The sequence below is a fragment of the Ciconia boyciana genome, chromosome 5 (assembly GCF_034638445.1).
Source record: "Ciconia boyciana chromosome 5, ASM3463844v1, whole genome shotgun sequence".
Taxonomy (NCBI): domain Eukaryota; kingdom Metazoa; phylum Chordata; class Aves; order Ciconiiformes; family Ciconiidae; genus Ciconia; species Ciconia boyciana.
The window spans coordinates 49794690-49809282 of NC_132938.1; the positions used below are offsets into that span (position 1 = coordinate 49794690).

General features: G+C 39.0%; 1 protein-coding gene across 10 annotated transcripts in view; it reads right to left on the reverse strand.

Moving 5' to 3' along the window:
• Positions 1-14593, reverse strand: part of TRIM2 (tripartite motif containing 2) — a 97262-nt gene that overhangs the window by 12332 nt on the left and 70337 nt on the right. For all 10 annotated transcript variants that reach the window (XM_072861438.1, XM_072861440.1, XM_072861432.1 and 7 more), the window contains 2 exons: positions 5739-5842; positions 4264-4431 (listed from right to left, as the gene is read on the reverse strand). In XM_072861438.1, the coding sequence (XP_072717539.1) occupies positions 4264-4431; positions 5739-5842 (272 nt within the window). The remainder of the gene's footprint in view (positions 1-4263; positions 4432-5738; positions 5843-14593) is intronic.

Genomic DNA, 14593 nt, shown 5'->3' on the forward strand with positions numbered 1-14593 from the left:
GCAATGATCATGTGTCTGTTTTACATTCAGGTACATATGCTCTTATAAATTGCTAAATATTTAGGCAAAAAACACCTAACTAAATCATGCGAAAATGAAAACGATTAAAAATGACTTTGTGTTCACCAGGGGAAAGATATGAGCAGACCTACAAAATGTATTCAGGTTTGCATAAAGACAAAGCAGCAAAAACATAAACCAAATGCAAATCAGTAGATTTATTTCCTTTGGGGTGATTAAATCATATTCCCTTCTTTCATCTGGAATGCCCGTGTGTTTGTCTGCTTGTACATTGCACCACCTCCTTACCATCGTTCCAGCGTTCCTATGGAAAAATGACTCAGACTCATGAGTACAGTGTCTTCCTGCCCATATAAATACATATGAAAAAAAATCATGAATAAATCACATACTACATTAATGGGCACTCAGTGCTGAGAAGAGTAATAAAAATAACTATTCTTGGGCCAGGATTTAAATTATAATTTGCAGGCAGCAATAAATTATGCCCAGCTAGAGTTTGCAGTGCTTTTTACTAAAAATCTCTGTTTCCAGTTTAGATCAAAATATGCTGATGACACAGTACTGGGTCTGGCTGAACATATGCTTTGTATATTTTTATTTCAGAAGGTTTCTTAGAATTATAGGTTTCATTATTTAGAACAGAACATTATGAAACCCAGTCACCCCTGTTAAGTGTATGAATGGAAGTATTTTCGAACTTTTCTGCCATTAGAAATGAATAAAGTAGAATGAATCATCTGAACCCTTAATACAAATAATGCGTTTAATTTAATTCAGTCAAGGACATTATGTCCCTTTTTTATAGGCTCTTATGAATTTAGACTGGTTTTCAAATGTGTGTTTATAAAGTCACCCTACCCAGGTGGAAAATATTCTACTGTGGGATATTCCTAGAGGTAAAAAAAATCAGCTAGCCTATATAAAAATTTATAAAGGCTTTTCCACTGTAGAAGTAAGTGTGTTAGGGCTTTAAGTTTAACCACCAATCTTGTTGCTGTCTGAAAGGTTTGCAATTGTCAGGAATTAATTTACAGACTTTCAACATACCTTCTTTTCCTGTTTGAGAACTTCCCTAATACGGAGATACAGCTTTGTCACACATTGCAATGTCACACAATAAATGGATTTATCATTCATGTGACTGTCTTAATTCAACTGTGACCACTTAACCACATTCCACTGAACTATTCCTATCTGAACATGCAACCAGCTTCAAGCAGCTGCCTTCTTAATGCTTCTAATGAGACAAGAAAAAATAAGTGTCTGACAGATAAAATGTTTCCTTTCATCTTTTCCCACTCATCTAAACTTGATCTTAACTTGACTTGCAGCCCTGTTTGGCTGATAACAAGGTATCTTAGGTACAACCCTTCAAGACTAGAAATAAAGTAATTCTCTCCTCAGAGGACCAAGAATCATTCTCTTGGCCCTGTTCTCCAGTTCCTTCACTAGGCTTGAAGACTACCACTGGTGCAGAAGCTGATTCTCCTGCTTCAGCATGTATTCTCTCCTTAGCCTAGCAATATGTCTTCTGTAACAGTTTTCTTAAGCAATTTCGGAGTAATTTACAGAGGAAGCCAGCACTGTTATCTGCCTTTTATAGATGAGGAAAATAAAGCACTGGGAAGTGAAATGGAAGATCACTAGTCACCTGTGAGACCCGTGGCATAGCCAGAAACAGAAGCCCCAATTCCCAAGACCCTATTCTGAGGCTTTATCATTCACAGGATAATACAGCCTTTCATTTTAAGAGAATCGTGTTTTGGTGTAACCTTAGATTAGGGTTTGTCCACCTCTGCATTATGCAAGTTTTACAGCCTTGAGAAAGCGGAGCTCTGCCTCTGTTGCTACCAGCGACTGAGGAAGGTGACACTTTTCTGCCTGGCAGTGGAGATTGCTGGGGTGAGTCAGGCCAGTGCTGTAATCAGGGAGATGCCTGGGCCTGGCTCCAGGGGAAATTTGCCTTCTGGCTCACATGACTATTAAAATGCCGCTAAGGGAGAGTAAGTGTAAGTAAATACAGAAGGAAGGGGACAACAACAAAAATAGTTAGATTAAGTTAAAAACATCCCCCTGATAATGCTGAATTAACAACTAGCAGACCACCTGCATCAGAGATCATATACAATGACTTGCAGGCACAGTCCTTTGAAGGGAAACACCATTATCCCTTTATCTGTCTCTCTGTATATCTTAGCAAGCATTGCCCAATGTAATCTGACAAAGCCTCTGTAAGAATTACCATTGCCAACACACAAGAAATTACAAGGCTTTGCCCAGATTCCCCCAGGCTAGATCTGTTATATCCATGTCTTGTGCTTCAACTATACGATTATGCCTTCCCTCCATATATAAAATGCTTCTACAAGCATTTGTATATTTTTCTCTCATAAGTAAAGCCTGTTGCATTCAATCTAAAAATAGTATTTTATATCATTGATGTTTCATCTCTCATTTAATCAGTCTACTCCCAAGAACTATAAAGTCTGATGCATTAACTTCTATTAACCACACAAACATTGCCAACTTTACATAGCTCTTGCAATCCAACAAAAACATTGACTAAAACCAAAGCTAGGCTCCATGTCAGAGGAACTACCTTAATAATTTATTTTTTTCAATACCTGTCTCCCTGCTGGTAGTGTATAGCACATAGGGTCCTGGCTCCTCCAGAGTCATGGCTTTTTCCTCCACAGCTGGCACCATCCGAAATGCTGGATTTACAGCATGTCTTGAGAAGGAAGGATAACAAGCCCTCCATGCTCTGTGTCCAGATCAAGCCAGTTCACATTAAAGATGTTAATAATTATTTAAAACACATTTCGGTTACTCAGAGTATTTGGATTCTTAACTAAATTACACCTTTCTTTGGTTTTGTTTTGGTGTCTTCATTTCATTCAAGGACTTCAGCCAAAATCAAGGTTTTCCTGTGTAGCTGTACATTTTCAAAACTACTTGACAAGGAAAATCACATATTCTGCAAATGCAAGTACTTTATATTTTTTTAAGACTTGCATTGCATGCTAGTATTGTTTTATTTTAGCTTCACGTCTATACAGGATCTGGATACTTTTAAAATACACGTCTGTTTCCCAGATGGAGGTCACTGAGGACTATGCAAGCACAATTGCCTATTTGCTATAGCATTTGTCACTTTGCAAAGGCTACTCAAAGGAAGGCCGTTTCTTGGTACACAAGTGAGCAGCTCAGGACTTGAGTTTTTTGGTCATTAGGCTGCCAGAAAGTTAGCCAAACAGGCAATTTCTCTCCAATGCAGGACTCTAGAACTAAGTAACTATGGTAGAAATTTCCCTGCAGGTCCTTTATCTCACTGACCAGTGTGTACTGCTAACCTCTGTATAGGTGGCTGTTTCTAGCATGCATTACCGGACTTGGTAACATGCATTCAGAGAACAGTAGCAAATGGAGGCAGCCTTTAATTCTCTCTGGAATTGCACCTGAACCCAAGCAAAACAAATATTGCAGGTTGGCAAGCATCAGTGTAGTGTAGCAGCTGCCTTCTTTTTTTACTCTTATTAAAGGGATCAGAGTTGCTATGAAAGTAAGAGGTGTGCTTTTCTCAGAACTTCTGATTTCTGAAACCTAAGATATTATTACTGCCTTTCAGTTTTTCCAGTGCACATCACCCCACCTAAACCACTCCTGTCTATGCTGTGGCACTGGAACAACATCCTAGGTTGCCCTTCCTTGCATTTATTATCAACATGATCATACATGAATTATATACTTGATTTGCTGATATGAATGGAGTAAATAGAAGAAGTCACCATCAGTCTGCTACCTTATTTTTCTCCTCCATATGTTACTGAAGAGCCTCATGTCCTCCTCATAAGTTTTTATTTCTGTCTGCATGTATATGCATATACACCTTTCTGTATAATCAGAATACTAATGATATGAAGGTTGTTGAGCTAGTCAAACTAGACTTGATTACATTAGCTATCCTTGACTATAAGTTATGGAAAGGCATCCAAGCACCTAGTATGTAGAACTGTAAAATGGAACATATTGTCTCTATTTGGTATAACATTAGCATCACAGCTGTGACCTCTTCGTATTAATTATACAACGTGGCTGTGTCATGGGTTTCCACATCACAACAATGGAATTTGGACTGAGTTACAACCAAACTATGTGGTTTCTTGACAAAAAACACATTACTTTGCATTCCTTTGGAAGACAGAGAAAGCTCAGGAGAGTTCACATGGTAATTCGTACCTTAAATTTTCCATCTGATGAGAATATGCTAACCCATTTGTTATCATAATCTGCAATAATGATGTCACCACTGGGATGCACAGCCACTCCTGTTGGCCGCTGCAACTGGCCGGGAGACCTTCCTCGTATGCCAAAACGGCTTTTGAACTGACCATCATTGGAAAATATCTGTAACAGAAAACATTCATTTTAAAATTAAGTCTGCATAATAACATCATCTATTTCTTGGAGCTTAGATTTTAGCAAGTCACTAATGAACACTATAGTCAGGAAGAGAGTTAGAAACGTGAAGCACTTTTACACAGTCCATATTTGAAAGTGATACGCCTAATTTAAGAAGCGGCTTCCACCTGGACCCTTATTTCAAAGTAAAGAAGATCTCTGCACTTACATTGCACTGTTTCTTCAGTGACCTCAAAGTACTTTACAAACATTAGTGAATTAAGCTTCACAATGTCCCTCTTAGCTGGAAGGAAGTGGTATTATTCCCGTATTAGAAATGAGGAAACTGAGGCACTGTCTCGGCCACAGTCAAACACTAAGTCTGTAGAAAAGATAGGAATAGAAGCTAAAAGAGAATTTCAAAATTTAATTATTTGACTTCGGAATAAGTACTAGGCCATTTCCTGAGGGATGCTTTAGCCACACAAAATTCAGTCCACTGGTTGTGTCCCCAAGCCAGGTAATTAGACACTGAAATTCCTCTGAAGTGGCTGCAAATTACAAAGTGTGAGGGTGCTGATGAATATTTGACTCTGTCTCTTTGAAAAGGCCTGGAAACGAGTTCTTAACGGCATGTGGCTTGCTGGTTCTCACATACTGAAGAACAAGCCACACACTGCTGCCTTGTTCATTGCTACCACATGGGCAGCTTGAAGAGTGATGACAAATTGTTAATGGTAAAAAAGATAGATGGCAAGCAAAAGAAAAAACACAGCTTGATTTTCACACAGGTTACAGAAGCCAAGACATCATGTGTGTCAGGGGTGCTACCACAGAAAAGATTTGATCATGATATCAGACAGACAAGTCAATTAAGTAGACTAAAAGCCATTTGAAAATGACATCTACATGTTTATTTTTCTATTTGTATTTGCTTAAGAAATTATATTTGTGGCACCTTGCCCTAGATTTATATTTGGGAACACGGAGTGATAAATTTACAATATAAAATGATATTTACAAAAAGGCATTTTTCCAGATTATTGCACCACTTGTTTTCTTCATTCATTACCAAACATCATAAGGAAGGGAAATAAACTCTGATATACATACTAGATATAGTGTAGATCTGAAAAAGATAGCTGCAGGTCAAGAAGATGGAATGATAATGGATGATAAACAAGTTGAGCTTCCTCTGTATTTTCTATATCTGTTTGAATTGTATAAAATGTGTCTTTCCTGGACTACAAAGAAGGCAGAGGTGTGCAGGTGGGGAGAAAAAGAAAAATACTGGAAGTGGCATATCCTCATACCTGCACACACTGGTTGTTACTGTCTGCTATTAATATTTTTCCATTTGTAGATGCAGCTACACCTTGAAGATTTGTAAATTCCCCTTTGTTTCTTCCTTTGGTGCCTAAAATTGAACACAAAGCACATAAGAAATCAGGTTAGACAGGACTAATCAGTTAGGACCTAAAAGGCAATGCATGCATTTATTACATCCCTGATCTATAGATTTCTATTTTGAAGAGTTCTTATCACTGCTACAACTTCAAAGGACCATCTCAGTAACAGATCCACAATTCCAAGTACAAGAAGGGATTGTTCTTACTCTTTGGCATGTATGCCATCTAAGCCCCCATCAATGTAATTACCTCTTTGGCCTTCACAAATCACCATGTTCACAATTTGCCTCTTGTGTGAGGGAACTAGTAAAATGTTTTCTCATAAGTGATGGACTTTTTTTAAATTGCAGATTTTTATTCAACTGAGAAGGCAATGAATGGGGCAGTACTGTAGGAACATACAGACAGAGGCTAAGATAAGAACCTGGACAGATTACAAGGTTTGCGTACAATTAGCTAAATCTCTTCGGTGAAGTCACAAAGTTGACATAAAACATATTGGTGATCTCTTTGGATGGGGCCATTTCAAGACAGGGAAGTTTCCTATTCATTCATACACAGTTTTCAGTCATAGGTTTTTTAAATTCCCTTAGAAGGGAAACTCAGATGAAGAACTGATTTTGAATGATTGGGACATGTGGGCCAATGAAGACCAACACCTGGAGAATGAATTCTTGCTTCTGCAAAGACCTTAGGTTGTTCTAACAAAGCAGTATACACACACGGACGTCCCATTTTTACCCAGGACAAATGCAATAGTGATTTACATAGAACTGTAAGTGTTTTCCCCGGTGGCCTAAGGGGATAAGGAGCTGTAAAATGTCAAATTTTCACAAAAGTTCATTAAGTTCAGATGCCTCATTACTTGGATGTTTGTTCTGAGACGTTCTGAGGAGAGTCACACAGCAAACTGATGTCTTTAAAAGGTCAGTCCTAAAGTGGCTGGTCCACATTACACCTTGAGCATAGGAACAATATCCAAATTCCTGCTTTGTTTGTAAAGGAGGCTCAGGGGTCTTTACACAAGACTGCAATTATGATCTTGGACCCCAAGGTTATTCATAATGAATGAATGAATTTTGAAACAAAAAGACTCTAAGCTGTTCTTTCCAAGACTTGGATGCAGCACTATTTTTCCTGGTGAAGTATTTTTACAAGCATTCACTGGCTGCATATCAGACATTAATTGGTTTCAATATATGGTTTTAGCTCAAAAACTTATATTTTATTTTAGTCAGTCCAAAATATCCTGCAGCTCAGTGATTAAAACTGACTGTGATGCCCAATATAAGACATACGTATTTAGCTCTAATTTGTATTTAGATTTCATTAGGGATGTGTATGCTCTTAACAACCCTTCTTTCTGCTGTGGTGATGGCTGTGGGTTGCATATTTCCTGTCACTGGCTAACAAGTAACATTTAATTCCTCTGCACTTGGTACTGCGAGCATGTCCCTTTGTTTCAAGGCTTGTTTTCTCGAACTCCATATGCTTACATCCTCTGAACAAGGCAAATACTTCTCAATTTTTGTACTGCAAGGGGAAAATACATATTCAGGGAATAGTGAGTTACACACCAATTACATTACCCACACTTGAGCCATTTCTGTGTATTCTTTTAATGAGCAGTGCCTGAGGGATGCATGCGGTAATTTTTTTCCACCATATGCTAATGATAAGTTTCCTTTTTGCCTTTTAGCCAAAGAGAATGGATGAAAAGGGAGAAACATTCCTTTTACTACTGAGAGTAAAGGGAAAACATTTGCTAGAAAAGAGGAGGCGTAAGCTAGAGCATCTGGAACCAACTAGCACAAACATTATGGAATGTATGCTCTTTACCCTTAGAAAAATGTTCTTGAAAGTCAAGGAATTTAATTTTTAAAGATAAGAGAGACCTATATAAAGAGTTACTCAGAGTGTTCTTCAGTGGGACCTTGTAAACATACATCAAAGGATAAATAGAATAAATTACCCAGGAATGCCACAGTCACATTTCACAGTAAGTTTAAGAAATAGTAATTTATTAGCACAGCGTGCAGATGAAATTCAGCTCCATGCAACGTCCTTGTACATAGCACTTTGCAGCTATTAAACCCATCACATAGGTCCTAATTTGCACACAGCCCTTTTCTACAGTCCCCTCTGCAGTGGCACAAATTTATCTGAAGAAGAAAGCTGAGGTTAGTGAAGCACAGCTTATTTCCTAACTTATGTTCAAGAGGAAAATAGATAACTTTGAACTTTCTGATTTGAATAATTCACTGAATTATTCTGACATTGAACAATGCCAGCAAAGATCTGAATCCAAGCACAAGCAGTGGCAGCAGTTCAGATGATGAGAGGAAAGCCTGTAGTAAAGTATGTCAGCCTCTGGAAAAGCAGGGTCCTGCAACTGACTCTGTAATACCAAAGGATGATAGCTCCTTCCTGTAAAGTAGAGATTCCTGCCTTATAAACATACCTGCCTGACAGAGAGTCTTCAGCAAATCTTTCACTGCAAGATACCACCCCTCTGTATCAAGGCACCCCATGCGTTGTCTTCTCTTCTCTCAGTCACGGGCAGTCACCCATCACTCCTTAGCCTAGGGAGGCACCATTATTTCAAATGCACAGGGCTGGGGCTAGGGAACAGTTGTGGGATCCTCATTCCAGCGTTTCCCAAGCAGGCTGGTTTGGAGATCAAAGCCTGCATCTTTTGTGCCTGTCTTTGCCCAGCCTTACCTCCCTCCTGTTCTGAGCTGCTGCGGGGCACAAAGGAGGAAAAGACAGACAATTTATTGCAACTTCTGCTTGGGATTGGGAGAGGACAGCAGAATGTTCAAAAGAGAGGCTGAAGAGAGTTACTAGGAAGCAGATCTGTGGCCTGTGGAATAGCTCCTTTTAGACCATCTTTGTATACAATTCTCTAAATAAACAATCAGATTTGCCTTAGCCCTATCTAACTCCTTCTGGTATTATTGAGCATAACCTGCACAAAACAATTAATTTAGCTTTGAAGATCTGCTTTCAACAAGAGACTATCCATTTTCAGCTCGAGACAATCTAGCACACATAAAATGCTTCATAACTTCAATCATTTATTCTTACATAATACGGGCCAGATTGAATCTCACCAAAAAGAAGGGAAAAAAAATCTAGAAGCCCATTAACATCACAGGAGATCTTAAAAATTACATCATGTAACTGCAATAAGAATCTGCTCTGTAAGTGCTGGGCATCTGGACAAACCTGTTGTACAATGTACGTTTTTGATGCTCATAGTAATAGAAGGAGCATTTTTTGCTTTCTAAATTTTACTAATATGAATAATAACGTCCCTGCTTGCTAACCTAGATTTACCAGCTTCCTAAAACACAAAGAAAAACCATGTCACTGCCCCCAGCAGGAAGGGAATGGATTCAGAGGGACAAAAACCCTGCAGAAAGATTACAGATTAAAGAGGAGACTTTAGAGGTTGCAAGTAGCTATAATATGTTGTGTAAGTATCATGTCTTTCCTGCCTACAACACTTCAAATACTTCTTCTTGGACTGTTCTCTACGTGGTACTGAAAAAAAGGATAAAAGCAAACAGCATGGAAAAGTCTACGTACATACTGCATAGACAGGTATCAAGGAGTTGTTTTCTTGTTCCCTAGCCTTGCTTCTTTTTTCCTCAGAGTGCCAAAAGATACTTAATGAAATCTTACATGTTATTAGGATGTGATGCCCTCTCCCATAATAGATACAGCTGAAACACAAAAGGCTCTGTAGTAAAACTGCACCGAATCAGATTAACAAGCTATGTGCTTATTGTAAAATAAATGTCAGTAATTCTAATCCAAGTTCCCATGCGAATCTAAGTTTTAAAATCAATCTGTCAGTTGGATGAAGGCACACAATGTTTGTAACCCTTAAAGAGGAATGAATAATTCAGTAGGAACTCTGGCAGATACTCCCACACACTGTTGGTAGTGAAGTTTGGGCTGATTTGTATTAATTTGCTTTACACAGCATCTGCCCCTAAAAGCTCAGCCAAGACCACCTCCAAGCCTTGCTTGTGCAGCAGAGCCCCTGCTGCCACAGCTGGGTATGCACAAACCCTAGGGGTAGGTGCACCTCAGCAGTTCTCTGCCAGTAGAGCAGCAAACCTCCCAATGACATGAGTCGAACCAAGACCAGGTCTCTGTCATCAGGACATCAGACCCACGCTGGGGATTTTGCCAGCAATATGATGTCAGAGTTCTTCAGCCCCCATCCAATATAGGTATGACTGCAAAACTATGCAATGTAGGCCTGGCCAAATTTCACACTGGCCATCACAAACCCGTAAAGAGTTCATGACAAGCCTCAGGGATTTGAGCTAATAAACTGGAAAATGAAATTCTGTTTCCTCTTTAATAGACTTTCCTATTTCTACAGAAATATAAATTCTGTATAGAAAACATCTTGCTATTTCATACTACTTATTAATGGGTTTGTTCCAGAGTTCTGAAATAGAGAATGAAGAGCAACTGATTAAAGTGTGTCAGAGGGGCCTCTGCATTTCATGTATCATAGTTCTGCACTACAGGGAACAACTACACATACCCATCCCTTCCTTCTCCAATGTCCTTAGCCAGGCTGTAATTTGTCCAGAACAGGACCTTGCTGGAAGGGTAGAGAAGGGATGGGGGAACGGGAGGAAGCAGGTGCTGCTTGCTACAGGGGAGAAGGTTCCTCTGGACCATCCATACAAGGAGGCTAACTGCAGTTGGAAAAATACATGGTTTTTTCAGGAAGGCGTGTACCCATATAACCCCCATGTATTTTTGAAAAGCTCAAAAAGTATATATCTACAGGCAGCCCTGTTCCCTTCAAACAGGACAATTCTATACAGAGTTTCAGGCAGAGGCCTTCAGAGAAAATTAAAGAAGAAACACCTGATCAAGAATCCCTTTGCTCCCCCTAAGCCTCCTTTTAAACTGCACTAAAGCTATTATTACACAGGCCTTGTTCATGTGTTTTTATGTGGAGTAAACTCACAATAAGGCTCCTATTTGCTTTCAGTATTGATAACAGGAGAAGATGACATCCGCACCTGGTACGAAGGCTGACAGAAGGTACTGTTAAAAGCACTTTTTTTTTTTTTTAAATCAGAGTCAATTACACACATTAAATGTACCAGCTAAACTTAGATGCTCAGTTGAACTGACAACTAAACACAGTCTGAGAAAAAGGAAAATTGAACTTTCTAGCAGAGAGCCAGCTCTCCATCTGGCTGTATCTGGTGCCAATCCCAAGTATAAATAAATGAAGAGAAAAAGCAGTTAAAGTGGGAAATAGCACCACTACTGCTAAATGGTGTCAAAGAACCCAGTCATGAAAAGTGCCAAAAGAGAAAAAATACCAAGGCATATGGCACAGCATGGCAGAGCTAGAGCACAAGATGGTGTCCTGGACAGAGTAGCTAACTGATGCCACCCATGGCTCTTAACCCTCCTTTGGAGGACATGGGAGAGATTTACCAGGGAAGGTGGAAGTGGCTGACACTGTGAACATCCCTCACTTCCATTTACCTCTGCTCAGCCTGGGTCTAAGGCACAAAAGCAAGGTAACGGAAAAGAACCTTCCCTCTCACTTCAGTGCTTCCTACCACTTGTAGAGGTAGCAAAAACCATTGTGCAACAATTATTTTCTGGGTCTCATAAGCACATTATTGTTTTCGTTTGTATAAACTAAGTACATGCTACAAAGATACTGCATGGACACATTCTTAGAGATCACGGCTGCTTAAAAAAAAATTTTAAAAGGTTGAGGATATAAATTATTGAGAGAGAAGAGGAGGAAGCAAGAAATACTCTGTTCTTGTAAATAATTAATTACACGAATGTATAGTCAATAGCTTGACCTTAAAATGTATGAATAGAACCACATGCCATTTTAGAAGTCATGAATAACACGGAATTGGCAAAAGATACAATGCACAATTCCCCATGAACGAAAGCACTTAACTGTACTAATGTTGTATTAATGCTATCTCTGTTAATACTAGCACAAGAACAATCTCCTGCTAGGAGCTGATCAATTCACTTGTGCATAAAAGCCCATATATCAGCATATATACAATAGCATACTCTGTATGCTTGGATGCCCATAGGAATATTACATTGTGGCTCTCCAACACAGCTGTATGAGCTTCTGGCAGCCCAAATGTAAGATTTATCTTGCCCAGTTTAAAATACAAATCCAGATTTGGCCAGGGCTATCAGAGGAATTCAACAATGGGTTCAAAATAGAGATACGCAGTTGCGTTGGAAAACAGCGATAAACTTTATTTTACATTACCTCATCAACAAATGAACCAAACCTCAACTTTTCGAAGTGAGCTGAAACTGGAACTAAACGAACTCTTAAATCCATGAAGGCAATCCCTGTGAACATGTCAGAAGTTTTACCTGTCTTCATTAATTTTACATATTTTGGAAGAGTGTAAAAAGCTAGAGCATTATGGCTGCAGTGGCTTAAGAGACCTTTCAGACGATGCATACATAAGCCCACAGAAGCCCAGAGGGACATCTCTATGTAGGGTCATTCTGTGAAATGAGTGGCTGAGAACTGAATGTGTAATAGGATGAAGTATTACTCTCAGATCAGTTTTTCAATAAAATAGCAATCCATATATCCCAAATGTGGACACTCCTGAGAGGTTTCATCAAGCAAAAGCTCTGAGACATGCGTAGCTCTTGTTCTAATTATTTTTTCTTCTTTTTTTGGCAGGTAGAGTGGTGAAGAAGGGGAGGAGGCAGAACTCAAAAATAAAGCACGTGGTCATGATTGCATCACAACAGAAAGAAAGGGCACTGCACTTTTTGGAAAAAATTTAAGACTTCTAGAGTTTATGGTGTGTTAGAGAGAATAGTTTAAAAAAAAAAAAAAATCAAACAACCACCACCACCACCACCAAAACCTAACCAGAGCCATGCCACTATTTGGTAGTCAGGCTAGAAACTGCTCACTAAAAGCATGGGATACAGAAGCAGAAATTACAAGCTGAAATCACTTTAATCCATACCAAAAGCTTTGTAATAAGAATATTAACAGCTTTTAAATAATTTCAGGACATGTCTTCCCCCCCCCCAAGTATTTAGATCTATAATTTCCACACCGGGACAAACTAATGCTTGATATATGTGAACAAGAGGGCTTAGCATTCAGTGAAGGTGTCAGCCACAATGGGTAACAGAGCTCCCCTGTTACTCACAGGCACAGTGTACCTGTGCAGGCTTTCCTATCCTGCTCCTACCTGCTACAGACCCACAGACTCTTTCTGCCTGAATCTGTCCAACCAGCCCCTTCTCTGTCTAGCATATAATGTCACAACTGTTCCAGAAGAGATTAGAGAGAGGTTTTATTTCTAGACAGGGTTCAGACATTATTCTTAACTGTTTTGTTTAACCCTGTCTCAAAACAGGGCCCAAAAAAGATCTAGGCTACATTTATACATACCCTCTGCCACTCTTACCAGTACCAGCAGTGAAACTGCATTTGGGAAGAGCCACAGGTCCCTTTCCATTCCAGCAGGACCCTGAGGCTGATCACTCTGCTCTGTGCAAGGGCTTCTCTCCCCATGGGATTGCCAACAGGGGCTCTTCCAGTGGTGACTACAGCAATAGCTTTTGCAACAAGAACACCCTCCTGCTAGAGGAAGGGCTATGTCTGGGTACTAATTTAACAAAGGTCACCTACCAGTTTTGGACGATAAAGCATGGTTACTGCCAAGTAGGGCTGGCTCGACTTCAGTATGAATTGTTCTACATCGTCTTTCTAACTTTTGACTCAGTAGTCACCATAAAACTTAACTTTAGCAACAGTAAAGCTGGGTATCACTGCCTCTGTAAAAAATGCTTTGAGTTGTTATATTTATGGGGTTATTTATCTTACTAGGAAATGCACTGGCCATCTGGGAAAGGCTGGTCATTTTATGAGTAGCTTCATCCAAAGCTTACATTGTACTGTCCTATTCAGGGAGCAAAGCATGCTTGCTGAATACATTTTCTGATATAAAACCATTATGTTATTGCATGTACTCTCTATCAAAGCAAGGAATCTATTAGAAATACTGACAGATGAGAAATCAGATGGACCAGGTTAACCAGCTGACAAATGGTGTCCAGATGAATTTTCAATAGAATTACTAAAAACCCCTCCAGGATTAACCACCATCCATTCTCTGCTACAAAGGGGAAAGCCACCTTGCTAACTGGTTGACAAACTTGGTAAAACATACTGCTGAAATCCTGACTTGTACATATGAAGAATTAACTTGCTTTTTTCTTTAGTCATGCAAAGTGAAAAGTATTTTCTAACTATATAAACAGACATTATATAAATACAATACCCCATGGTACAGACTTTTAAAATGATGAATTATTATTATATAGCTTAAAAGCAGAGTACATCAAAAGACCTGAAAGAAAATCACAGTAAATGACACCAAGATGTTATATTTTTACCAAGCATTAGAAGTCCACAGATTTAGAGATAACATTACACTATATAAAGAGCCAAACATATTTAGATATTGGGGGGAAAAAAGCAAATAAAGGAAATAGTAATTTTGTCCTGTGCTGACATAATGAAATAACTATATATGACCACAGGATTTAGCATGTATAGTTCCAGATTAATTAATTAGATAAAACTTTAGGGCAATAGTTTTAGAGAAGGAGTCCTCCTACTTCCCTTCTTGCCATGCAACTTTTTAAAGAAGTAATTTAATCTAACCTGAAGCATTGATCTT